Source organism: Jaculus jaculus, chromosome 4 (assembly GCF_020740685.1).
Source record: "Jaculus jaculus isolate mJacJac1 chromosome 4, mJacJac1.mat.Y.cur, whole genome shotgun sequence".
Lineage (NCBI taxonomy): Eukaryota > Metazoa > Chordata > Mammalia > Rodentia > Dipodidae > Jaculus > Jaculus jaculus.
Window position 1 is genome coordinate 27,437,354 of NC_059105.1, and position 27,594 is coordinate 27,464,947.

Genomic DNA, 27,594 nt, shown 5'->3' on the forward strand with positions numbered 1-27,594 from the left:
TTTATAAAAGTATGTTCAGGACCTATGTTCAACCATAAAATCAAACTTCAAAAGGACCAACCTGACTTCGGCAATGTAACTGCTAACTGGAAATTTGCCAATCACATTTAAAGAAATCTAGCACAATCTAAAACTCACTAATGCAAAACTTATTAATACTCAGCATCCCATTAAAAGTTACCAGCCATGCAAGAGTAAAATATATACATAATTTGGATAATAATTGTGCCTTAGAAAAGTTGGCAAGTTGATGAAATGGCTGTTATAAGCATACATTGTATGTCAAAGAATGTGCAAGGAAAGATTGGCATGATGGGAATGGAGTTAGGAGGCTTAATGTGTAGCATTAAGTGGCTAAATGAGAAACAAGATTCTTAAATTAATCTCAGCTCCCTTCTTAAAAAAATATAAAACGCAGAGTAAGCTAAAACCAAAACTATCTAAAGAAATGAAATATGGTAAAAACATTTAGCTGTTGTCAAACTAATAGTAAAATGGGGAAAATTTACCCTATGGTTAGGAATGTGGCAAGAGTGTCTCAACCTCTATTCAAGATCATCTTGAGAGTCTAATTATTGTAATAACACAAGAGAATGAAATAAAAAGACATTGAAATAGGAAAGAGATGAGCAAAGTGATCTTAAATTTCAGTGATATGACCTATGTAGAAATACCAGTGAATCTACCAAATAATTTAAACTATAAGTGATTTCATTAATGCATCAAGGTTCAAGGTCAATATAAATAAATCAAGCACATTTTTCTCTTAAAAACATTTCAATTGAAAATATGGCCTCTACATATAATGTGATGTTTTGATATGTGTGCACATTATAGGATAGCTAACAAGCTAATTAAACCTTCATTACTGACATAGCTATCTTTTTATGGTTAGAACACTTAAGATCTACTCTCCTAGAAATTTGCAAAATTATAACATATTATTAGCTAGTCACTGTGGACTACAGTAGGTCTTGTTAGCTGACTCCTATCTAACTGAAAGGTTGCTCCCCTTCACAAGCATTCCTACACACATACAGTATGCGAGCCCATGAAGCAGTGAACACTTAAATATACTTTGAAGAATCAATTATATTTGTATGTGGTAGGAATAAACAATTTGAAATTGGAATTTTTTAAAAAAATGTCATTTAGTATGGCATCCAAAAATTAATAAGAAAAACAAGTAAATACTTATCAGAACTGTGCAATCAAGATTCACAGACGTTGCTGAAATTAAAGAAGTCTTAAATAAAACCTGATCATGGCTACTTTCAAATTTGTTTAGAAATGTTGCTCATTAAAACTTCATTTATTCTTTCCATGAGGAAGGCATCATGTTAAATTCTTTTTCAAAGGTATAGAAAATGAAGTTCTAATTTCTTAAGAAATTTGTGATCTTACATAAAAGTAAAATGAATTTATAAGTACTCTCAATCAAAGCTAGAAATAAGGCAAGATAAGGTCTTAGCAGTATTCTAAGCCTGAGGGCCGATAGGTAATAGCATTGTGAGTAAGATCACTTTTTGGAAAAGAGTTAAAGAAGTTGGAAATAGAAAAATGTTGAAAATCTTAAGAGGCAGAAATGGAATGGAGCCATTCCAGAAAATGAAAAAAAAATGTTAAATCTTATAAGTATATATGCTAGGTAATTTTGGTTGAAATATGGGATAAAAGGATGGAAAGAATTTTAAAAAATATAAGGTGGAAAGTATGCTTTACAAAGGTTGCTGACAGCCAGATGTACATAGCAAGCTCCTCTTCTGTTTAATAACTACTGTAAGCATTATACATTGGAAATTGTGTCAACTCTGTCTTTAAGAACCTCCTTGTTTGTGCCAAGGAAGTAAATTGATGTCACGAAGATAATTATGCAGAATGTGAATGAGTGCTTGTGGTGGTTTGATTCAGGTGTCCCCCATAAACTTAGGTGTTCTGAATGCTAGATTCCCAGCTGATGAAGATTTGGGAATTAACGCCTCCTGGAGGGAGTGTATCATTGGGGGTGGGTTTATGGGTTTTATAGCCAGTTTCCCCATGCCAGTGTTGGGCACACCCTCCTGTTGCTGTGGTCCACCTTATGTTGGCCAGGGGGTAATGTCCACCCTCTGTTCATGCTATCGTTTTCCCCTGCCATCGTGGAGTTTCTCCTCGAGCCTGTAAGCCAAAATAAACCTCTTTTTCCCAGAAGCTTCTCTTGGTTGGGTGCTTTCTACCAGCAATGTGAACCTGGCTGCAACAGTGCTATAAAGGCACAGGGAGAGATGTTGTTTTGACTATGGGGAAGGGATCCCCCAGTCATTGAACAAAGGTTTTGATGCAAGCTTTAAACATGGAACACCAGTCCAGGCATGATGGGAATTTCTCATAGAAATGAACACTTGCCTAGAGAATGAAGAGGAAGACTACTGTTCTGAGAACAGAGTGTAGAGGAAATGACACATTTGCAAAGTATCAACAAGCTGCAATGTCAGGGAGGGCAAACACAGAATCCGACCCCCAAAACTGCAATAGGAGACCCAAGACTTGAGTAGGTTTCCTAGTGAAATAGAAACAGCATGTTCATAAACTGATTTTTAAGGAGCTTGTAGGAAGTTGTCTATGGCAATGGTAGAGGCATTGGATTTGGCAAGGATTGTAGGTGATACTTGGAAACAGTTTTCAAAGGAGTAGTCATGGCAGAAAAGTGGATTTGGAAGGAGCTAAAACATGAGAGAAAATTAATGTGTGTATTTTATAAAACTGTGTTATACTGCCTTCAGTCCTATTCTAATTTTCTGACTGGAAACTACCTTCATTTATTGCTCCATTTCTACCTCAGCCCCTTGTTCCTGTCCCGTCACCTCACCGTTCTCTCGTGTTTGCTAGTGCACCACACGTTGCTCTGTAGAACTGCCAGTCTCTAGAGTCTCGCCTGTCCTCCTTGGTCTGTTGCATAAGCATAGACACCATGAAATGCCTTTTCCACCTTTCATGTTAGTCCCATCACTGTGTTGGTACCTAGTATTATTTTTGATAAATGTATATATTGAATGATTGAGAGAGGTAGAGAGAAATGGTAGAGCATTTCCAAAGTACATTTCTTGGAGATGGATTCGTTCTAAGACATGTTGCAATCCATCGTGTCTCCAGTGTGTGGGTTGACGAAGAAGGGAAACTGTGATTTCAATTTTAAATCCAGCACTCAAATCCTCATAGGCTCCTCTGAGAACAGAATGGGTGCTGGGGGAGGAGTAATATATTAGAACAAACCAGTTACAAAAATGGGAGAAGAATTAAAGCAAACAAAGAAAGGATTTACAAATGAGAACAGTTAAAAAAAAAATGAGTTTGGAGCAGTAAAAATTTTCTGTCCAGTTCACCTTACTGGATGTGTTGAGAACTTATAGCAGGGCTGGGAGTCAAGGGCAGTAGAGAGAAAAGAACCATGTTTCCGCCAGGGTGAGATGGCACCAAGTGTTCACAGAAGAAGGGGAAGAGAGTGTGGCAGGTGTGCACAGACACCTTAGGGTCCCATGCATCAGGCCTAACACCAGGGATGACTGGAGATGACTGAACTATTTCACAGTGGACTGTTATGCATTTCAAAACGTAGTAAGTATTAATGTGTTACTAGTCTTATTCAGTGTAAATTCATTCACCACTGTTTCTAGAAAATGATGAATAATGCTTATAGCAGACAGGAACATTTTGTTATGTAGTTCCATGTCTTAGAGTTACATGTAAATATAGGTCATTTACACTGTTGTTGACTGACTGAGCTTTAAGTTTGGTACAATACTCACTGCTACTCCCCAGGAATTCTTGGTTTTGAAAAATAAGTTATTTCCTTAGTATTTTTTTTAATTTTTTTTGTTCATTTTTATTTATTTGAGAGTGGTAGACAGAGAGAGAAAGAGGCAGAGAGAGAGAGAGAGAGAGAGAAAGAGAGAGAGAGAGAGAGAGAATGGGTGTGCCAGGGCCTCCAGCCACTGCAAACAAACTCCAGACACATGTGCCCCCTTGTGCATCTGGCTAACGTGGGTTCTGGGAAGTTGAGCCTTGAACCGGGGTCCTGAGGCTTCACAGACAAGCACTTAACCACTAAGCCATCTCTCTAGCCCTTCCTTAGTATTTTAAACAATGAATCTATGATTTATATAATTTTAATTTGTGTATATTTCAAATGCAGTACAAGGTGTTTTTGTTGTTGTTATTTGGTTGGTTGGTTTTAACCAGTCCAGTGAAACTATTCAGCCCCCCTGCACCCCCGTCTGTCTTGTTAGAGTGTTTAAGTTCCTCTTGTGACCAGAGTCATCACCTGCTCTGTAAGGTGGCAGGAGGTAAGGATGCTATCTACAGTCATGAAAAAAGAGGTGTTTGTTCCCTGGGCAAGACGAAATGCTTCCTTTGGGAGTCAGATGAGAGACGCCGTCCTGGTTCGCACTGTCCGGCGGGGCTTTGACAGGACGCCTGCCAGCGCTTGTTGCTCGGTATCCATTTCACACCAAGAACTGAAGTGCTCTAGAAATTCTTATGAATCACGGCATAGTAAGGCATGTCTCAGTCCATAATGGCTGTTTTCTTTTTATATCAGGTTTTAAGAGTTGTCCATGAGCATCTCAGTACATAGGGCAGCACATGGTTGAGACAGTGGCTCCCTGACTATGAGGGAAATTTCGTTTCCTGAGTATGAGATGTTTTGGAAAGCACCGCTGTCATTGTAACTGAATATATTAGGGCTCTGGCAGTTCTTGCTAATGCTCCTGACTCAAAGTGCCTAGTCGGTTAATTCTTGGTATCACCGAAGCAGTACAGATGGGGGAGAGCACACAGCTGCTCCACAGTGTTGCTGTATGCAAGAGAACAGGCACCTTCTTTCTCCTTTCACCTGTCACTTTTCATTGTTTGAATTCTTAATTTTCTTGATACTCATGAATAATCTCTTTCTATTTAAACAGTGACATTTGAAGTTGTGTTTTTAGTTTTCCTTAAGAAAAAGTTTTTATCTCTTAGCAACACACACACACCTCATTGTATATCTAAGATAGACCTAATTTGTCTGGTAAATAAGTGAAACCCGATGTAATTGTATAAAGTTGATGCTGAAGAGTCATAGAACTTGAAAATTGATTCTCACCTCTCCACGGTCAGGAATACAGTCAGAGCATGAGTTGCTTCAGCACGTCCCCGACTGCCGGAGTTATCATCTGCCTAGCTTCTAGCTGTCTTTTAGATTTAGCAGAACTTTGTTACCTTTTGGGCCTCAGTTGAAATGTGGAGGAGGAAAAGACATCAGTCTGAAGAAGAAAAAAATGTAAAAGTTTCCTCCAAACCGTTACTTGGCTTTGGATGAGGGTGGCAGAGCTAACCCTGCGCTCTCTTCGCAGTGGGAAAACCTCACAAGTGCAACTACTGTGGACGGAGCTACAAGCAGCGCAGCTCCCTGGAGGAGCACAAGGAACGCTGCCACAACTATCTCCAGAATGTCAGCATGGAGGCTGCCGGCCAGGCCATGAGTCACCACGGTGGGTAGAAGCTGCCTTCATCCCTTGTGTTGCCCCTCTCCTGCTCGTGAGCTCAGCGTGGGTAAACCGCTCCCTCCACCTGTCTACTCTCCGCAGTTCTAAATGCACACACTACTTCTGGAGGAGATTGTCTGCCTCGGTATTTGAAATCGGCTGAGTTTTGAGATCCACTGCAGACAAGTGTGTTGCATTTTCTGTGGTGCACCCAGCGTATCTGTAATAGCCCGCGTTTGAGTTAACACTATGGTGGTGTCCCACTTTAAAGTATATGCCAAAGGAGAATACTGTTGAGTCTGCGCTTGCGGTTTTTTTTTTGTTGTTTGTTTTGTTTTGTTTTGTTTTGTTTTGTTTTGTTTTGTTTTGTTTTGTTTTGTTTTCTAACCTGATGGCAGAGATGGTGCTGTGTAAGCTGTAGGTTTTCCTTCTGTGCTAGGTGCATGGTCAGTAATACAGTGTGAAATTCCTCTAATCTCCCATATAACTTACTTGGGAAATTAGTAATTTTACTTTGTTCATTAGCAAGAAAATGTAGAAAAGTCAAATGCTACCCCTTTCTCCTTAAGAAACATTCTCTAATCAAAACATCTTTATTTTCAGAGTACACTTTGTCAGGTAGAGGGGTAGTCCTAATGTTCACCAATTGAAAGTTTGCAACTCCTACAAGTTAATTTCAGTAAATTGTCCATAAAATGGGAAAACTCTTCTGGTTTATAATGTCTTTCTTGTCTTATCCATTGTATTTTGTTCTGATTGTTTTCATCTATTCACATAGAAACAAAAGTCCTGACTTATTATTTTGTTATTTGACCAGTATTGTAATTTGTTTTAGTCACTTTCAAAATAGGTGTCCACTGATTTAGACATGGACAGCTCAAGGATCCTTTTAAGGCATGCTGGGTTATTTTGTATAGTATATACTATGGGACTGTGCTTATTGGGCAATTAGTGATTATTTGTAGGTTTTTTGTTGTTTTTGTATTTTGAGGTAGGGTCTCACACTAGCCCAGGCTGACCTGGAATTCACTATTGAGTCTCAGGGTGGCCTCAAACTCACAGCAATCCTCCTGCCTCTGCCTCCCAAGTGCTGGGATTAAAGGCAGGCGCCACCACACCTGGCTGATTATTTGTTTTTTATTTATAAATTTTAAAAAATCATCTTAAATAATTTGAGCATTTTCTTGTGTAGGTAATAGGTCCTATAACTCTAAAGAATCTGGTTCAGTTTGATAAAGCATTGTGAGTGTCCACTTTTTAAAATTTATTATCATGACTAATATTTTCATAAACCCGTGTTTCAACCCTATATAAATTTGATATTGTGAGCTTGCATTTCTTGGGTGAGTCCTCACTCACTCAAGATAGGGTAGGGCCCAGAGCATGATGGTTGTAAAGTTGGGGCTTGGAGTTTAGTAAACCTGTTCTGGCTAAATGTTGTCTGGTTGTGTCCTTCATGGGCTTAATCTGAGAATTCAATGTGATTGTTATATAATAAATATCTTCTAAATAGTTATTTTTATTATTACATTTCAGCACAGTAATACAAACAATAAGGGGTTATTTCCTATAATGTCATTACTTACCAGTGTTCATGTAAGCATTGGTGATGTCATCTGTCTGCTCAGAGCATTGCTTGGCTTAAATTGTTGGTTTTCAAGGATAATCAGATACATAAAACTAATGGTTTGGGAGATGCCAAAGTTTCTCAGAGATATCTTGTGGAGTCATTACTAGTCTGTGTTCATGTGTTTCTGTCTACGTGTGTGTGTATCTGTGTTCATACTTTTTACATTCTGAGGTTGTAAAAATAAAAGGGTACACTTTATTTTATACACAAGTGCTAGGAGGAAATACATTCATCTTAAAAAAAACAGCAAAATGAAGTGAAGCAAAGCTGTAATAAAGATGTATATACAGTTTTCTGTGAGCACAGGTATCAGGCTAACCTAATGGAGACATCAAGGCAAGCTGCCTATCTGCCATAGTACTGGACTTGAGCCTGAGGGATAAGTTCAAATTCCAGATATGGGGCAGCCCCAGCCTGTATATCATGAAGACATGTGTTGGCATCAAAGAATACTAACAGATAATCCTGGCTGAGGAAGTGACAGGAAGTGAGGCTCAACTAGTTGATCAGGATGCAAGGAAAGATCCTTCTATGCTAATCCAGTGTTTCATTCTCATGGTGTCTTTGATGGGGGACCACTGAGTAGTGATATCAGTGCCTTCTAGAGAAAAATACAGCCAATGTAGAATATAGGGTTGAGGTCTGCCTGGGACAGAGCTGTGTGAGAGCACACTGGACTTGACAATGCTAAGGGAATGGCAGGACATGAGGAAACAGTAAAGGCACACTTAGGAAGGAAAATAAACTGTTCTTGGAAATTGCAATTGAGGTTGAGGACAATGAAAGAATTTTATTTATTTTAGTTATGAAATGAATTGTTTTTTAATGGCAGATTATTTGTCTCATTTAACAGTATCTTTATGCTCATTTTTCAAGTCTGCTCATCTTGGCAAACAAGTTTCAAAGCCACACAATGTAATTATTTTGTTCTTCTTTGCCTGAAGATAGATTTAAAAGTGTGAAGCAGACAGTATGCCAGCCTTAGGTATTCTTAAGCCTGTGTATGCAACTGTTTGAAAAGGATTTTTCCTGTAAGCATGGAGGTCTACTTGGGACCTGTAGCCTTTCAAGTTTGCTTTTTCCACCTATTTTCACTAGGCAGCATCATTTCCATCATTAATTCATAAAGTGAGCATCGTTAAGTATACTGTTTGTCTCATGGCATGACAGATAGTAGGGCGACAAAGCCAGATAAAATGCAGTCTCAAAGATGACCACATATTGGAAAACATAGCCTAGAAAAATAACAGGCATAGCACCATGAGACAATGGCAGCACAGAGGACAGATAGCTAAATTAGATGTCTAAGAGCTGTTTCCAAGGAAAGTTATATTTGAACTGAGATTTGAAAGATTAAAAGCAGCAACCTATTAAATGGAGCAGAGCAGTCCATTCAGCTTGTGTGCAGAAATAGAAGTGTAAAAGATCTTGGTCCATAAAGGACCTACAAGTAACTTAGTACACTTGGACCTTAGTTTGGAAGGACGGGATGAATTGATAAGGCTAGGAAAAAAAAAAATCTCTGAATAGAATGTCAAGAGGCTGTTGTACTAGACAAAGAAATGTGTACTTTACCCCCCACAAAAAAAATAGAAAATGGAATAAAATTTACTTTTTATTAGTAGAAATGTGAGTCATATTAGCAGAATCATAAATAAGTGGACCAGTTAGTAAGGAGGTGGGTTCAGTAGCCTATAGTATAGAGAAGACTAGGTCATTGAGAAGAGCTATAGATGTCAAATCTAAAACGCTTGGTATCTTCATGTGTGCATAAAAACATGTGTTTAGGAGTAGCCGAGATGGCGATTGGATGGCACAGAAAGAAAATCCAGGGTTTTCCACAGGCATCCAGCATGGATGACAGGACAGAAGACAGTGCCATTCATTGGAATGTGTAGTAGGAAAATAGAAATGTTGGAAAATAAAAAGGAGAATTCAGTTTTCATACATGTCTTTGAATTGCCTGTAAGATGGCCAAGATAAAACTCTCTTGGAGAAAACTGATGAGAATTGTAATTACCTGAAGAACTTCCAGGGATGAAGTGAAGGTTTCGCCATAATAGCCAGAAGTAGGTTTTAACAAACTGTCTTAGTATATTTTGAGTTGTTACAACAAAATACTAGAAGGCTGGATAGTTTCTAAGAGGGAAAAAAAAAATGTTTGTTCTGGCTAATGGTTTCAGAAGCACATGACTACAGGGCTGGCACTGGCTGCTAGTGAGGGCCCCGTGGCAGACAGTCCCACCATGGAGTCACGCAGGAGAAGCCACCTGGTATGATAGGGAGGACAGGAGCAAGGCAGAGCCAGGCTTGCTGTTTTACATCAGCCTGCTATTGTGGGAACCAGCACGCTCCTGGGAGACCTAACCAGCTCTGTAAGGGCAGCAGCAAGCCCTTCACAAAGGCCACGTCCCACATCCCCACCTCTTAAATATCTCTCTGCCATCCCACACCAGTGGAATGGGTACCAAACATTATGACATGAACATCTGTGAAAACAAATAATGTGTAAGCCATAGCATAAGGTGATGGGGGAGATATATAGTGAGAGATTCTAGAAGGTCAAGAGCACAACAAAACGAGAGAAAGAGCCCTGAAGACTAGTGAGAGCAAAGCGGAAAGAAACATGGGAGGTGATTCATGGACAGCAAAGCCAGCATCCACATTTTCAAAAATCAAAAATTCTCAATAAAATCATCAGTGTGCTGAAAAAAAACGTGAAAATACAAAAGATAGATATTTTTGCTTACTCCCTGACCTTGTCAACAAGATCTCTCTTTTCTGTTAGAGAGCTTTCTTGCCTGCATTCCATTGCATACAATTCTCAGTCTAGGTCCTTTGCCCTGTTTCCTGGAACTTGAATTTTCAAGGGATTGATGAAAGAAGCTATGTTGAATATACTCACATGGACCTGCATTTCTAGCCGATCATTATGATGAAATTGAAATGATGTTACAGTGGAAGCATAAATACAACTTATCTTGACTATAACTTCAGTATAATCAAAGAAGATGCATAGTTTTGGAGTTTTCTCAAACAAGTAAAGTTACCACATTGGTATACATTTAGCCTGGATAAAATCTCACAATGTCATGATGTGTTTAATGCAAATGAGCTATCTAGATAAATTGTTTTGTGGATTAAGCAATAATATCCATAAATATTATGAATTATATCCAGATTCATGAAAGCAAACAATCAGATTATGTAATTAAGGGAAAATGCATCAGGACTTTTCTCCATGATAGAACTCACAAATACGTCAAACTAGCCTATAACATATCAACATTCAAGATGCATTTACGAAAAACAGAATAGCATAGCCCAGGCTCTGAAGCTAGACATTCTAGTAGTAACATTGAGTATTTAGTAGATGTTCACAGAGAAAAGGACTTAAAATTTCTGGGTCTTTGATCCCCCATGTGTAAAATGAAGATGGAAAAGGTGCCCCTTGCATGGGATACTTGGAAGGATTAAAAGGACTGTTAAATTCAAAGCCTTAAAATGGTACTTACTATGTAGTAATTGAGAGTTTATTATTACTGCCAATATGGTCGCACAAAGACTGATTTTGACATGGGGCTTCTATGAAGTACAAGCTAGACCAAAACTGTGTTAAAGTCATTTTTTTTCAGCTCACATGGGCTTCACTGCACTTGGGACCATTCCTCCCTTTGTGAGGTGGCTGTGGTGAGGGACAGTTCCCACACCCAGGTTTCATTTTGACTGTTAGATATGTACAAATGTGAAAATTCAGGGTGAGACTCAGAGCAGAGCTGCTAAATTTTAGATGACTCATTTCAAAACCAATTAGCATATTCAATTTTATGGGCAAACCCCATCAGCTAGTTTTGCTGTGTTTTTAGCAAATTTTACATTTTTTTTTTTTCCTGTCAGGTTTTGTTTTTTTTTTTTGGTTTTTATATTTTGGATCTAGGTCTTTAAAAAATTTCTTCTTCAATTCACACATGGACTACTGTGAAGTTTTATAGCTTCTTCATTTGTTTATTTTGCTTTTGAGATTTATTTATTTTGAGAAAGTTTTGTCCTGTGTAGCATAGGCTAGCCTCAAACTTAAAGCAATGCTTTTGGCTCAGGCCTTCCAATGTTGGGATTACAGATGTGAGCTACCATGCCCAGCTTTCAGTCAGTTTTTAAAGACTTTTTATTGATAATTTTCATATATGTATTTGGTATATTTTAATCATAGTCCCTGCTGTTTGCTTCTCTTGTTCCCTGCCCCCACTGTCCTTTCCCTTTCACTGAATCCCTCCTCTCTCCAGCTAGTCCCACTTCCACTTTGGTGTCTTTTTTTGTTTGTTTATTTGTTAGTATTTTTGTTTTGAGGCAGGGTCTTAATCAAGCTCAGGCTGACCTGGAACTCTGTAGCCCTGGTTGTCCTTGAACTCAGAAAAGTCTCTTACCTCAGCCTCCAGAATGCTGGAAATAGAAGTGCCCCCCACACACTGATTTTGTCATATTTTTATTTTTTTGTTCATTTTTATTTATTTGAGAGCATCAGACACAGAGAGAAAGAGAGAGAGAGAGAGAGAGGATGGTCGCACCAGGGCCTCCAGCCACTGCAAACGAACTCCAGATGCATGCGCCCCATTGTGCATCTGGCTAATGTGGGTCCTGGGGAATCAAGCCTCGAACCAGGGTCCTTAGGCTTCACAGGCAAGCGCCTAACCACCAAGCCATCTCTCCAGCCCATGACTATTATATTTTTAATAAGATAGTTAGTGCTTATAAATCAACTGCCAAAATCAAAAGATAAGTGTTAATAATCTTTATCTCATTACCTGGTCTCCACCAATATCACCACCACTACTTCTCAGTTCTTCTTGCCCTTATCTGAATTCTGTGGTCATTCTTGATTTTTTAAAAATTCTTTGCCTTGCTAAAACCATTAACTTGTCTTTTAAGTATCTTTAGTGAAAGATTATATAATGAATATCTTAGAGCATAATTTTTCTCTTGATAATATCATAAAAGATATCAGGATAGGCCAGGCATGGTGAAACACACCTTTCATCCCAGCACTTAGGAGGCAGAGGTAGGAGGATTGTAGTGAGTTCAAGGCCACCCTGAGACTCCATAGTGAATTCCAGGTCAGCCTGCGCTAGAGTGAGACCCTACCTCAAAAAACAAACAACAACAACAAAAAATATATACAAAAAATATATATATATAAATATATATATTTATATACAATATATAAATATATATACAAAAAATATATCAGGATAGAAAATGACCTTACTGCTAACTTATTATGGAATCTCATCTTGGATTTTTTTTTTCCTGAACTCATCTCCAATAGTTGCAGAATTCCTAGCTATTCAGTACCAGCAGGATGTCTTATTAAAGATAAGTTAACCTTTTTTTGATCAAGCCACTAGGTTACCCAAAACAGAGATTGAATATTGATTTCTTTAAACTTTCTGAATTATGAAAATGTTTTTGATACCACTTTCATCAACATCAGCAATATGTATTGGTCATTAAACAGGTCACCTGATTTCCACACTCAGTTTTCTTTACTTTCATCTTTGCTTTAACATTTCTCCCTTCCACCAGCGGCATCCCCTATAAATGAGGATGCATCATCTTTCACCAAGTAGGCCTGTGCTGTGCAGTGGGACCCATGTTACTCACTTTACCATATGTACTGCTCAGGTGGAGAATCCTTAAGCAGTGCAAGCTTAGCTCTTTCGTGTGAGCACTGATTTTAATCAGCTGGTTTGATTTGAGGTGTTACACTATCCTTAAACATCCCAGAGCAGCATTTCTAGTTGAAAATAACTTTTACAAGTTCCCGTCTACACTATGATTTTAATAGCTAATACCAATATTAAAGGGCTAGCATGTGAGACGTATTTGCCTGTAGCAACTGTGACAAATGTGATGGCTGGAGCGTAGCCCCGGGGCTGAGGTGGAGGGTGGCGCTAGGGCAGTCACGTATGGAGCCCACGTGCCAGCTTGGGGATGAACATCCAAAATAAATTAAACTGTCAGCTACGACAGTTCGCTATGTGTAGACAGGCCAGATCCAGATCACCTTCAGGAGAACTGTAATGTCTAGGTAGGTTCCCTACTGCCGATGAGACTGGAAGCTCATCAGATAGAAAAGTCAACCTGTTGCAGGAACAAATGTGGGCTCAGTGGGGAAGGCCATCAAAGGCTGTGTGTTACTCTGAGTACCCGTTTAAACTTTTCTCCAAAACAAGCTCACACATATAAATTGTCTCAGAAAAAATATAGTCCAAAAGCCTTGAAAACTGCAGTCTTAAGGTGTTATTGATTTAGTCTATGTTAAAAAATATGGTTCAAGGGAATAAGAAGAAAATCAGGTAATCATTCTGGCCACCAATATAGAGAAACTCAGATAAAAAATAAACCCTGGGCTGGAGAGATGATAGCTTAGCAGTTAAGGCACTTGCCTATGGCCTAGGGACCCAGGTTCAACTTCCTGGAACCCATGTAAGCCAGGTACACAAGGTGACGCACACATATGGAGTTCAAGTGCAATGGCTGGAGGCCCTGATATGCCAATCTTAATTTTCTCTGCCCTTCCCCCTAAAAACCTCCTGTGCGTGCGTGCGTGCGTGTGTGTGTGTGTGTGTGTGTGTGTGTGTGTGTGCATGTATGTTGTATGTATAATGCTAAATGATATTCTTTCTTAGGAGTGGTTCTTTTTACTTTCTTTTACTCAGGCAGACTGTTTTCTTATAACACATATTGAGGTGGCATATCTATCCTTGTGTCTTTCAAATATTGAAGAAATTAGCTGACTGCCTTTTTACATGATTTTATACAGTACCTCCTATGGAAGATTGTAAGGAACAAGAGCCTATTATGGACAACAATATTTCTCTGGTGCCTTTTGAGAGACCTGCTGTCATAGAGAAGCTCACGGCAAACATGGGAAAACGTAAAAGCTCCACTCCACAAAAGTTTGTGGGTAAGCAGTACAAAGGCTTTTGCTTTGTAACAAGGTATCTGAATTGGAAAAGGCAAGTTCTCATGTTTTAGAAATATGAATGATATGTTTCATGTGGTGCTGAAGTACCCATGCCTTTCTCATTGTTTCTTTGCACCCTTACCTTCTGTGTGCATCACATGTAAACATACCCACCATGAGGAATGGGGAAAGAGAATACAAGAAGGACTAGTAATAGATCTCACCATTTCAAATGTAATGATGCATAAAATGAATGATCATGTGAATATCAAAATAATATTTAAAAATAATCATGCAAAGTAAAGGAAGGTGATGTACCCTATTGGCCGCATTTTAAAATGTTTGTAAATGTCCCACTAGGACCATGTCTTTTGTTGTTTTATTAACTTGCCATTACTTCTTTCAGTATTTGGGCTAGAATTAAGATATATTTTATTTACAAAATTCTGCATAAGAAAGTATATAACAGCCTACATTCAAAACTGTCCATTTGTGGGCCTGTATTTTATATTTTGATCTTTGTGTTTCATCCTGTGTGTGATTTTTGACTGAAAAGATTAAATATCATATATTTAAACATCCCATTTTCAGTTCCAGTCCCTTAGATTCTCTTTTGATATGCTCAGTGTTGACATCGTTCTGATAACATGCTGTAATTCTTATGGGGTGCTTCTGAGGATACGGTCATGTGTTCTTTAAAGATGTGTGAATGATAGGGATATAGCAGAAGGAATTGTGAAAGTGCTGTTCATTGTATATGCCATCCTCTATGTCATATCGAGGTCGTATAGTACACATTGTGGTCATATAGTACAAATAGAAAAGGCAAATATATTAGAACACACTCTCACATCCTAATACCAGAGGGAGTATTGTAGGGTATTTTATTGAGTAGTGGTTTAGAGAAAGCTTTTCCTTTGGTTATTTCAGGGATGAAAGAGGAATATGTCTATTACCCCAATAGTCACGTTGAGAAGACTTCCTTGAATTTAGAAGTGAAGATTTAGCAAATCAGCCACATACTACATTAAGACCTACTGGAAGGATTTTAGTGAGAAGTCAATGAAGGGCAGTCCAAGGGCAAAAGTTTCTATCAGTTCAACTCTCTGAGATCATAGTAGGTGGCACTACACTGGCAACTTTTCTTTCTGTTCCTTTTTCTTCTTTTTATTGGTCTTTAAGAGTAAAAGAGAAGAAAAACAGTTCATTTATTTGCTCCTTGGTTTTTCACTACTTCTCATTGTTTCTTGTTTTATTTATTTGAATGTTTATTTATTATTTGGAGGGACAGATAGAGAGAGAATGGGCACACCAGGTCCTCTAACCAGTGCAAACAAATTCCAAAGACATGTGCCACCTTGTGCACATGGGTCACATGGGTCCTGGGAAATTGAACCTGTGTCCTTTGGCAGGCAAGTGCATTAGCCACTAAACCATCTCTACAGCCCTGGTTTTTTTTAAATTATTATTATTAGTTTTTGCTGTTTAGTTATTTGATTTGTTTTTGAGGTAAGGTGTCATTCCAGTCCTATGTGGTTCTATAGCCCAGGTTGTGCTCCATCATAAGAGTCTCCTGCCTCAGTCTTCAGTGTGCTAAGATTATAGGCATAGACTGTTTATTTTTAAAATTGATTTGTTTGCAGGGAATAATTAAATGTATCCAATTGGATGCTAGTGTGGTTCAAAAATAGAAAGTTTATTATTTCTGTCTTCTGAATTTGTGGAGTGTGTTATTTGCACAATTTCCTATTTCCTGTGACTTAGAGATGCTGCTCTCAATATGGTTTGATTACATGCCTTAAAGAGAGACAGATTTTTAGAAAATTATAATATGATTTGAAAAATCTTTAGAATTTTTTTATTGAAAATCTGATATCTGTTAGCTGCCTTAACTGTTTCTGTGATTGCTCATGAAAATGGACATTTTTGTCATTCTGAACCTTTCTCAGTATCCCTCAGTTAAATACTGCTATTTGACCTGTTGGTCTGCCTAGCCCAGCAACCCTCAACTTCCGGCATATCTCCTTGTGTCTTCCTCCTTTCCATGTGCCACATTGCTCACCTGCTTATCCTTTTTACCACTCTCCTGCCAGGATTCTTGACTTTCTCCCCTTGCTGTCCTGTCACTGTCTCCTGGGGAAACATGGTCTGTCCATCAGACTCTGCATCGTCTCCATATTGACATCTTAGCCCCTAGTACTTTCAGAGAAAAATCACAGCCTTAAGAGTTTCTGTCACTACAGAGGAATGGCACATATCAGTAGCATCCCATTAATTTTTCCCTGAACAGTCTTCTCTTCTATGCTCCATTATGGCCATTTCCTACATGTCTCTATTCTCAATACATTTGTTGTCTCACTCCTTGGTGATTTCTTATATCTACTACAATCACAGGGAATGAACTGAGTTAAGATGATTTAGGTATAATAACACCAATACTACAGGATTGTGTATATATACAAGTGATTTTTTCTTTTCTTTTCTTTTTTTCACCTTGTTTCAATGAAAGAAGCATCCCTCTATTTTCATTTTGTGTCCTTGAATTAATTCTCCTGTTCCAGCCCTCAAATGCCTCATTTAAAAAAAAAATATTCATTTATTTGCAAGCAGAGGGAGACAGACAAGAGGAAAGAAAGGGAGGGAGGGGAGATGAGAAAGAAGGGAAGGAAGAGGAAGGGAAGAAAAGAGAGGGAGGGGGAGGGAAGACAGGTATGCCAGGGCCTCTATCCCTTGCAAACTGACTCCAGATGCATATGCCTCTTTATGAATCTGACTTTACATGGGTACTGGGAAATCAAACCAAATCTTTAGGCTTTCCAGGCAAGGGCCTTAACTGGTAAGCCATCTCTCCAGCCCTCCCCCCACCTTGCCAGTAGTTCATATGATTATGTTTCTTCTTTCTCACTTGCCTGTTAGCATCTAATATGACAAATTCTCTCACAACTCCAACAAAAATCTTCCCTGATCCTAAGGCTCCATCTATCTGTGCCATCTATCTATGCCATCTGCTTTCTCCTTTTCATTAAGGATAAAATAAAAAAAATCTCTTTCTTTCTATTCATTTCTCAGTCCATGAAACTCCACATTCTTCTTCAGGTCCACTGCAACCATTCTTAAGGAGGTTGTATCTCACTTCTGTGGTGCTGGAACCAATGGGATCTCTAGACTGTCTCTCCCATAAAGCTTAGAGAGCATTTGCCACTGTTGGATAGTCACTTACTTCTGAACCACTCTTTCCTTGGTTTCTATGACATTTATCTCATCTTTCCCCCCAGCTTCTCTGACTGTTCCTTCTCATTCAGCTATGCAGATGGCATAGAGTACTAATAATCCATATGCTTAAATATCTTAGCATTACACAGTCAGACTGAAAAATATGTTTTTCCCTCCTAATTTGGAAAACTAAGTTCAAAAAATACAGACTTCTCACTAATGGTGCTCCTTACTAGACCTTGAGAGCCACAACAAAATTATGCTGGACAACTTATTTCTGGTCCTATCCATTACAAAAATGTACCTCACACATAGCTGCACAGACATCTCCACATGCACATCCAAGTTCTTTTTCCATTGTACCCCACACATAGCTTGTAAGAGTCATGCCTTTGCCATGTTACCTGGGCTAGCACAATTGCTAAGGAGAGAAGGTACAGAGCCTGAGAGTACTTGAGAACTATTTGCTGGAGGAATTCTTGATCTATATATTGAAAATATAGGATGAACAATGAGTGAGAGACATTCTGTTGGCCCTACAATGTCTTTGTTCCATGAGGAGTGTAGCTGAAGGTATTCTAGTCATGATACCATGTACAAGAAACCAACTGGCTTTGTCAGTGTGTTGGTGTGACAGTATTTTCCAGGTCTTGATCTTGACCTAATTTTCACAGCTCACCTATTCTAAGTGGTATCATTCAAGTCTATGCTCCTGAGGTTGCCCTCTGTCAACTGATGACTTGTGTATTTTTAATCAAGCTCAGGGCTCTAAGTTTGACATTATGTCTAAGTACTTGCTTGGAATTGGTACTCTTATTGGTCCCCAAACTGGTTCTGTTATCTTTTCTACCTCACCATCGTTCAAGTTTTCCAAGTCAGGAAACAGCCCCACCCTTCTTTCTTTCTCATTACCTACATCCAGATAAAAACCAAATCATGAAACAGTATTTTTTAAATTTCTCTCCATTCTATTGGCATTTCTCCCTTTGCACTTGGACTGCATAAGTTCAGGTCCTGTGTCATGACAGCAACTTTTCTTTCCTCTTGTTAAATGAATATCTGGCCTGCTTACTTTCCCTGTTTAACCATTGCAAACTGTAGTGCCCTCAGGTGAAGTTTATCCCTTTGCTATTGAGTGAGCCCTATATCATCTACCTGTCTCCCTCATCTTTTTTTCCATTCTTAACCTCGTTGAGATGTACATAACTGCTAATCTATGTCATGCCCTCTTGCTTCTGAGCCTTCCTGCCAGCAGCTCCACCTCCACGTTTCTACAGGTGGCTGATGCTTACCAGCATGTTGTTCTTCCTAATGACTCTTCCTTCAAGAAGTCGTCTTTACTCCCGATATGTCACCTGTTCCTCAGACTCGACCCTGTAGCCTGTGCCATGTGGCATCATATGTGATCATTGAGCTGTTGACATCCTCTCCAAACTGTAAACACTGAGGGCTAATAGGGCAGGTTACTCTGACTGAACTTGGAAACTTCTAAAGCTGTGCCATCCTAACTTGGATGCCAGGAGGTGATTTCTTATAACTTTTTTCTTCAGTTTTTATTACTCCAGTCATAGCTTTGATTGATCCTAGAGCCGTTTCTCCCAATCTCAATTAATATTCACTAATTCGATGTGCTTTTGCAGGATACAGAAGTGTGCATCAACACCCTCTACCAGAAATAGAGTGGGTCTCATCCACCAAAGCATGACACACCTCTGTCATGGTCTGATCATGCTTTTGAGTAGTTTTTATCCATGGGCTCTGACTGACAAAGTGATTAAGTAAATACCATATTGTTATAGTAGCAGAATTTTTGTTTTTTGTTTTTTGTTTTTTTGTTTTTCAAGGTAGGGTCTCACTCTGGCTCAGGCTGACCTAGAATTCACTATGTAGTCTCAGGGTGGCCTCGAATTCATGGCAATCCTCCTACCTCTGCCTCCCAAGTGCTGGGATTAAAGGCATGCACCCCCACACCCGGCAGTAGCAGAATTTTTAAAAAATGAGCTATTCTGTCATTTGGGAATATTTCAAGAAAAATTTAAATTGCTGTCTTTTGTTTTCAACTCAGTTTCATAGTTAATGTTTTAGACACTGTGTTGAGGTTAAACACTGGAATAAAATAGCATTTATTGTGTAAATGCTAAAGGATAAATTATATACTTTAAGGACAATGCATGGAAACTAACAAGTGGACAGAGGAATTTCATCACACATGTCTCACTACAAAAATGATGGTGTCTTAGTGAGAAATGTCAATTTCAAGGAAAAAATGGTGAATTATAAGATTTGTCAGGTTCATGAGCAAGTATTTTTGTAACTAATGATGAGTTTGTAATTAACTAGCCATCTTTTTCATTGATTTCATAGGTAGGACATTTTTTAGATTATCTTGATGCTAACTTTTTAAAAATTCTACTAACTGATATGTAGCTTTTTTTCTTAAACTGATTGTTAAATCAACCAAGTTAATCCTGTTCAAGGCTGAAGTGACACAGGCTGTAACCAGATCGCTTCTGCTGTCCTAGTCTATGAGGTGAAGCTCCATCACTGTGTCTGAAATACAGGGAAACCAACACAGTCTTTTGTTTTCACACCTTTCAAGTTGGATCCATTCTTCTGATAGCATTAAAACAAGTCAAGTGACTTGTTACTGATTTTTTTTTTTTTATATTGAGTGTGTCTGTTAGTCTGTTAGCAGAATTAAAGGAGCCCAAACTCTTTACATAAAAAAGAAAACATATCATTTTGTGTAAAATGGAGATGATTTATTAACTTTGTACCTTTTTATGTTTTTAAACCAATGGCCAATTTTGTTCATTTTCCCTCGTTTTATTTGCCATTCTTCTTTCAGGGGAAAAGCTCATGCGATTCAGCTACCCAGATATTCACTTTGATATGAACTTATCGTACGAGAAGGAGGCTGAGCTGATGCAGTCTCACATGATGGACCAAGCCATCAACAATGCAATCACCTACCTTGGAGCTGAGGCCCTTCATCCTCTGATGCAGCACACGCCAAGCACAATCGCTGAGGTGGCCCCAGTGATAAGCTCAGCTTATTCTCAGGTCTATCATCCAAATAGGATAGAAAGACCCATTAGCAGGGAAACCTCTGATAGTCATGAGAACAACATGGATGGCCCTATCTCTCTCATCAGACCAAAGAGTCGACCCCAGGAAAGAGAGGCCTCTCCCAGCAATAGCTGCCTGGATTCTACTGACTCAGAAAGCAGCCATGATGACCACCAGTCCTACCAAGGAAACCCTGCCTTAAATCCCAAGAGGAAGCAAAGCCCAGCTTACATGAAGGAGGATGTCAAAGCTCTGGATGCCACCAAGGCTCCTAAGGGCTCTCTGAAGGACATCTATAAGGTTTTCAATGGAGAAGGAGAACAGATAAGGGCCTTCAAATGTGAGCACTGCCGTGTCCTTTTTCTAGACCACGTCATGTACACCATTCACATGGGTTGCCATGGCTACCGGGACCCACTGGAATGCAACATCTGTGGCTATAGAAGCCAGGACCGTTACGAGTTTTCATCACACATTGTTCGAGGGGAGCACACATTCCACTAGGCCTTTTCATTCCGCAGGGGACTCCTATGAAGTAAAGAACTGCACATGAAGAAATACTGCACTTACAGCCCCCTTCCCTCAGATGTTGACATGCATTTTCTAATACTATTCCCGTCAATAATTCTTACTTTGTGGATGCAGTGTCATTTGCTCTGCTTAATTACAATAAGGAAGAAATGGAAGAGAGAAGGAACAGGGATGTTGTCTCCTGATAACTTGGCTTATTTTGTGGGAATTTAAAGCAGTTCATTTCTGCCATGCATAGATATTAAGGCATATCATGCTGTGGAAAAAAAATCACTTGATTTATAGATTCACCTAAGATATTCTAATTTGCCACCTGGTGTTCAGGATTGATTAAAGGCAGGAAAGTAGAGTACTCTGGGTAGGACTTTGGCAATTTGAAATGGTACAAGTAATTTTACTCTTCACAGAAGAACATGTTTCAAAATTAACCCAACTTTTGTTCTTAGAGATTATGGAATACAAACATGATGTTATTTTCAGTGATAACTCGATGAGTTGTGGGTTCTATGTTTACCTCTCTAAGGAATTTATAATTGAATATGTTTTACACTGTACCATATAATAGCAAAACTTTTAAACTACAGGTAGTTAAGGGCCATGACAATACATCTGAGGTCCTTTGATCTTATTTTTCTAAACTTAAGCACTGTTTTCCATAGTTTTGATGACTGGCATTTTATAGACACCTTGACAGCCTTACTTTTAACACCTGTAACAGATAGTATTTTTATGTCATTTTCAGAATAACAGATGGTCTAAGAGTGGGCAAGAGGCAGTCAGTAATTTCCAGGAGGGAATTCCACTTTTAATAAATTTATTTGAGATTTTTGTTTCTCAAGTTGTAATATGATGGCAGCATAGTATGCACAACCTCTCTAAAAGTATGCTTACAGTTGTCACTTTATCGGCATTTAATCAGTGTTAAACAGTCAGCAGAAAAATATGATTAGGCTAACAATAGAGGGAAATCCCACCCTGAGAATCCTTTTCTGGCATTTCTCTTTTCTCTCATTTTCCAAGCTGTGACCACTCAGTGTTCTATCTATAATCCATTCCTCTTTTCCTCTTGGAGTAGAAGGTCTTAAAAGTCTTGCTCTAGGCTGCTTCTTTCAAAATCACCTCAGAGCAACTGCTAATTGGACCTGAATGTGGTAACTTGAACCCTATAAGGTTATTGAACTAGGGCTATTTATTCTAGTATTTCTTCAGTAATAATATTTACTACTTTTGCTACAGAGAAAAGGGAATTTCTTTGTAACCTGTTCATAGGACTACAGGTCAAGCAAAGAAACAACAGAATTTTCTCTTAACCATCTTGGAGTCTCGAATGTGGCAGAATCTTTAGGTGAAGGTTCTGCCCAGTCAACTCCTTCAATCCTCTTCAGAAATGAATCTTAGTACAGAGTTTTCCTTCTTTTAGTCCCATACTTGATGTGTTTGCATGTGCAGGTTTTAATTTCATGTCTGTGAGTGCCTGCCTTTTCTTCACAGTCTTAACAGCATGGTGGGGGGGGGGGATTGAGTGTGTGGTTCTTAAGTCATTTGGGGTACATAACTTGGGGCTGTGTTTGAGAAAAACAGGTCCGACCATGACTGGATTATTTGATAACCATTTGTCAATGCTAAAATTGTGCTAAGTAGCAAAAACCTATTCAAAAACATCATTAAATAGGGTGCTGAAATTTCTTAACTACAGTGTGATTTGAGGAGTATCAAGATATAAGAACGATGGACAGATAAGTCTGGCCTCATGACTCCTCTTAACTCATTTTCAAGATTTTTTTTTTTTTTTGTCTATGTATTTGAGTGACTTCTAAGCCTTAATACAGCTAAGTAATAGAGCTAAGTGAAAATGGTTCTAATGTGGCTTTCTTTTATTATTCTCTATTATTTACTTTATCAGAAATTCTTCATACCTCAATACATTGTGAATATACAATTTATTCAAGAATAAAGCATCTTTCCAAGACTATCTTATCCCCACTTACCTTAAACACTCTCAAATCATAATGGAAATGACATTTCTTTATTTTTAGATGGGGTAGATAACATTAAGGTTCATGATTTTGGGATTGGGGATTTAGCTCAGTGGATGAGCACTTGCCTAGCAAGTACAAGGCCCTGGGTTCAGTCATACCAAAAAAAAAAAAAAAAAAAATCCACAAAAGAAAGACTTCCTTTTAATGCAATTTAAGGAGGCCTATCATGAACATGAGAATTTCTGCATTGACCCCTAAGGCTTTTCTCCCTGCTCTCCTCTTGCCTCCCAGTGTATCAATGCCTATATTCCTTACTGTTGATGAAACCAAATTTAGGATCTAAAAAGTTGTGTAGCTCCCCTAAGCAGGTGGCAATGCAATCTCCTTTTCTGACTCCATCTTATTAGGAAACCTAGTTTATTCAGGGATATGAATTGTGAAAATGCACTTGATATTAGTGCACGACAGTATGTTCCTAGCTGAGGGACAGGCACAGAGAGGCTGAGGTGGCTCGGGTGTGGCAGGGGCTAATGAGGACAAGGTCAATTCAGATTTGTAGGTTAGAAAGAATGTCTGTGGACATTGTTCTGTCAGAGAAACTCTAGATATCTAAATTTGCCTTTTTTTCACCAAAGGAAATAGACAACATGGTATCACCTAAAAATAAAGATGAGGGTCAGATACCAAATAAATCAAATTTGCATAATTTTTGCAAGCCCAATTTATTTCAATGAGATTTTTCAGTGGAGAAAGTATTTAAAGGGTGTGAAAATGGGTTATCCTCTGTGTTTTTGTTTGGCAAAAATTCAGAAAATCATCAGAATGCTTTGCCCTAATTTTGCCCAGATTATTTTTATCTGCACTCTTTTTGAAGAATCAGGCTGCTTCTCAGGAATGGTGACAAGTCACTGCTTCAGAGGCTGTTTCAAACACTGAAAGTGACCAGTAGCTAGATTAGAATGAGATGTAAAGCACTGCCTTTGAAACATTCCATTAAGAATTTTCTGGAGGGTAAAATGAGAGCCTGGAGTTCAGATTTAGGACAAAGTACAAAGTCTGTCCCACATATATACAGGCAGTTGTATGAGTGAATCATGTGTGCATCACACATCCTTTTAGGGGGGAAAAAACATGAAAAGTAGTAATTAGAGTTGTCAGGTGTGTTAGAAAAGCATAAAGGGTTAAAATTGCAGTTCATACTTGAGCAATTAGCTTTACTCTACCAGATTGTATTAAGAAATAAATACTAAAGAAGTTCTTAGTGTGTTTGTAGGACTAGTGTCTACTTAAACCTCAAGTCCTCATAACCAACTTCCAGATCAAATTGAAACAATGAAAAAAAAGTTAAACTAATAGATTAAAAATTTTTAAATAAATATAAATTCTTTTTTGAGAGGAAGAAAATACAGGAAAAAGCATCTATTACTTCTTGACAAATAGTGAGAGACGTGACTATTTTTGTGAGCTTTTTATCTGTAATTTTTGTGTCATGGTTGAAAATCTCACAAAATCTTCATATGTATACATTGTAAATGTTGGCCTAAATTTATATTTTCCAAATTTTAATTCTTTTTATCTCCAAAATGAGAAGTTAGGGTAGACAATGAAAAGATAAGGCTGCAAAGTACAAGAAAAGCTATACCCCTGGTTTCAAGACAGAACTTAAAATATATGCAGTACTGGCTACACTTTTTTAAAACTTTAGATTCTTCATTTTATAATAAAATAGTAGAATTATGGGTCATATCAGTAATATGTTCTATATCATTTTAACAAATGCTATCTGTATAATTCTTCTACAGCAAAATAATTCCCAAATCAAAAAATAAAAATGACCACAAGGGATAAATTTAAAATTTGTACATATAAAAGTTATTTTATTAGTACTTTTCATCTTCCAGTTTCTGCAAATAATTAAAATATACAGTAACTGGTCTCTTTAAATCCTGAATTTAATGTGTTAAGTACTTATAAAAGTTTTATACTGGTGCCTTTTTAAAATGCATTGAGTGTTGCTTAGCTGTTTTAACTCTACAACACTTTTATTGTGTATTTTTAAAAATCACATAAAATTTGTGTTGTTCTTAGACAAAATTACTAAGGAGATTTTCAATATAGTCACTTTCAGCTCAGCTGGTAAAAGGAAATGTAAACTTTAAACTCAGATTTTAATCTTTTTTACCTTGCTGGTACTTCTGAATAATATTATAAGGTTATGTAGGCAAAATATAACATAAAGTGAGATTTTAGCAGTGAATTTAATTATGGGTATGCATTTTGTTTTGTTATTAAGGAGGTATAAGTTTTGCATCACACAAAGGTTTATTTCTAGAAATTTTGGTCAATGAGATACAGTATTGTTTTGGGTTTCTGTCACCAGGCTATTATTGTTTTAGTCCTGCCTTCTAAGCTGTGATGTTTTATGAAGTAAGGTTAAAAAAAAAAGCAGGTAATTGATTCTCCTTGAACAAACAAAACTGAACAGTCATATACCATTGCTATTCTCCAAAGTATGACCACCAATAGTTTTATACCATGATTGTGTGTTACCTTATGTTAGAGTATGGCAGCTCTAAATGTGATCTGCTGTTTAGTAAAGCAAATGTCACATGACCAAGAAGCTGTGATAGGCTAGTATTTCTTTTTATCATACTGTACTGTCAAGCAAAAATAATGATACCTTGAATATTTGTACATTTATTACCGATATCTGAAATTTTGGAACATCCCTGAGATTTCTTTTTAATGTGACATTCTGTTTCTAGCTTTTTAGTGTTGTCTTGCTATGCTATGTGTGGATATATGTCACATGCATCCTTAGAAATAAGTTCACAGTTCTGTTTATGACATTTTCCCATATCATTGTATTTCTATATGCTCTGTACAATTTTTTTAATGAATCAAGTTTTATCCCATACAGAGAGTGTTACCCGAATGGCTAGTCCTTGTTATTATGAATTAAATTTAGAGGCCCTATGCTGAATCACATGAAACACAGCATAACCATATAGGTACAAGTCAACAAGTTTGCAATGTATGGGGCCTACAGATTACCTCAAGTGGCACATGGTGAGACAAGCATCTCAAATGAATGAGGTCACTGACTCCTCTATTATGCACTTACTAGGATCTTACTTCATATACTTTACTAGAAATAGATTTTTAAAGGAATACACTGTAATAAGAGAAGGCATCTATGTTCTTTGTTGTTATTGTTTTTTTTGTTGCTCAGATTCTCAAACTGTGATCTTAAAAAAAAAAATGGATGACTGTCAAGTACTCTTGGATTTTGTATACTAGTCATTTCCCCTTTCTGGTTAATTTAAGTTCTCCTTTTGCCTCTTATATTCTGTCAACTCCCTCCACCTCTATTCATCACCCTTCTACCTTTGTCTCTGGATGTCTTTCCCTCTCTCTTCTTCCTAGTTAGAAGGTGATATCAACTATGAACTTCCAGTCCATTGAACTCTTAAGTCTTAATTTTCATTTGTGAGTTTTGTTGGCTTTATAATCTGCTGGCATATTTTTATACTCAAGTGTAGATTTATATTTAAAAAAGGAAAAGTGGTTGGATTACCATAGTAAGGTATGTAATCCTTGTTTTACCTTCAGTTTCAAATATTGGGTACTTGAAATATGGTTTCAGAAATTATGTAGGCTCAATTTTTGCCTAGTTTTTGTTAGGTTTTACATTCATTCTTAGTTGGTTTTCCTGTGAAAATATAAATCATGCAAGACCAGACAGTGCTTTGGAAAACATTTAGAAAGATGATAAATCCACAAAGCAAAGAGTCTTAACTTTCTCTCAATTAGGAGAAAAATGCTTTAATTTTTCTATAATAATATTCCAGGTTTGCAAGGGGTTTCTTGGCCCCATACTTGCTCTTAATAGTTGAACCTTTTAGACCATGTGTTATTTGCAATTTCAGAATGATTGCTTCTGCTCTTTGGTTGGAAAGATACACTTCCTTTCTGTACAAGTGCAATACTCCCCTTGTAGTCTTAAGAACTATGGTGTTTTCTTCCCCCTTTTCTTATTTTTTTTTTTCCTTTGGCTAATGACAGGAATAAACCTTTGGAAATCAGAGTATGTCAAAGGACACAAGCAAAGAGAAAACCGCTCCATAATCAAAAGATTGGAAAATGTAGAAATCACTGTACTGATTTCATGGTGTCTTTATTTAGGTTAAATTTTCATTGGAATGACTCATCTTTTACCTGGGAAGTGTGTCCTTTTAATGAATTTCTTATAATGAAATTCTTACAGGCTGAAATTTCTTTCTACACCCTTGCCTACTACCCTTAAGGAACTAATATTTAATATTTCTTGATTTCAGAAACAAACTTAAATAACAAAGCACTTAGGTCAATTTTAAATACATATCACCTATTGGAGAATTTTTTTAATATTTGGAGCAGCCTAGTTTTTATCAAACTTAATGAGTGTTTTTTTGTATCATGCATATTTATACATAGTGTGCTGATTTTCATTTTTAAATACCTGTGTTCCTGTAGTAAAACTGCTGTAATGTAAATACATATTTTTTTTTAAAAAAGTAACATTTCTTTGGCATTTCTTTTGAAGGCAGTTACTGCATTTGTACAGTATGTGTCTTAGCTACTTACTTTTTTTTTTCTTTAACAATACCAAAGGTAATTAGACTACTTTAAGGACTAATTGCTTGGCAGTTTCTAGGAGATTTTGAT

At 37.6% G+C, this 27,594-nt stretch overlaps 1 protein-coding gene across 3 annotated transcripts in view; it reads left to right on the forward strand.

Moving 5' to 3' along the window:
* Ikzf2 (IKAROS family zinc finger 2) overlaps nt 1-22,626 on the forward strand; it is a 167,755-nt gene extending 145,129 nt beyond the window's left edge. For all 3 annotated transcript variants that reach the window (XM_045147584.1, XM_045147583.1, XM_045147585.1), the window contains exons 6-8: nt 5,370-5,507; nt 13,952-14,095; nt 20,157-22,626. In XM_045147584.1, coding sequence (XP_045003519.1) covers nt 5,370-5,507; nt 13,952-14,095; nt 20,157-20,881 — 1,007 coding nt within the window. In that variant the 3' untranslated portion in view covers nt 20,882-22,626. The remainder of the gene's footprint in view (nt 1-5,369; nt 5,508-13,951; nt 14,096-20,156) is intronic.
* Nucleotides 22,627-27,594: the final 4,968 nt, after the last annotated feature.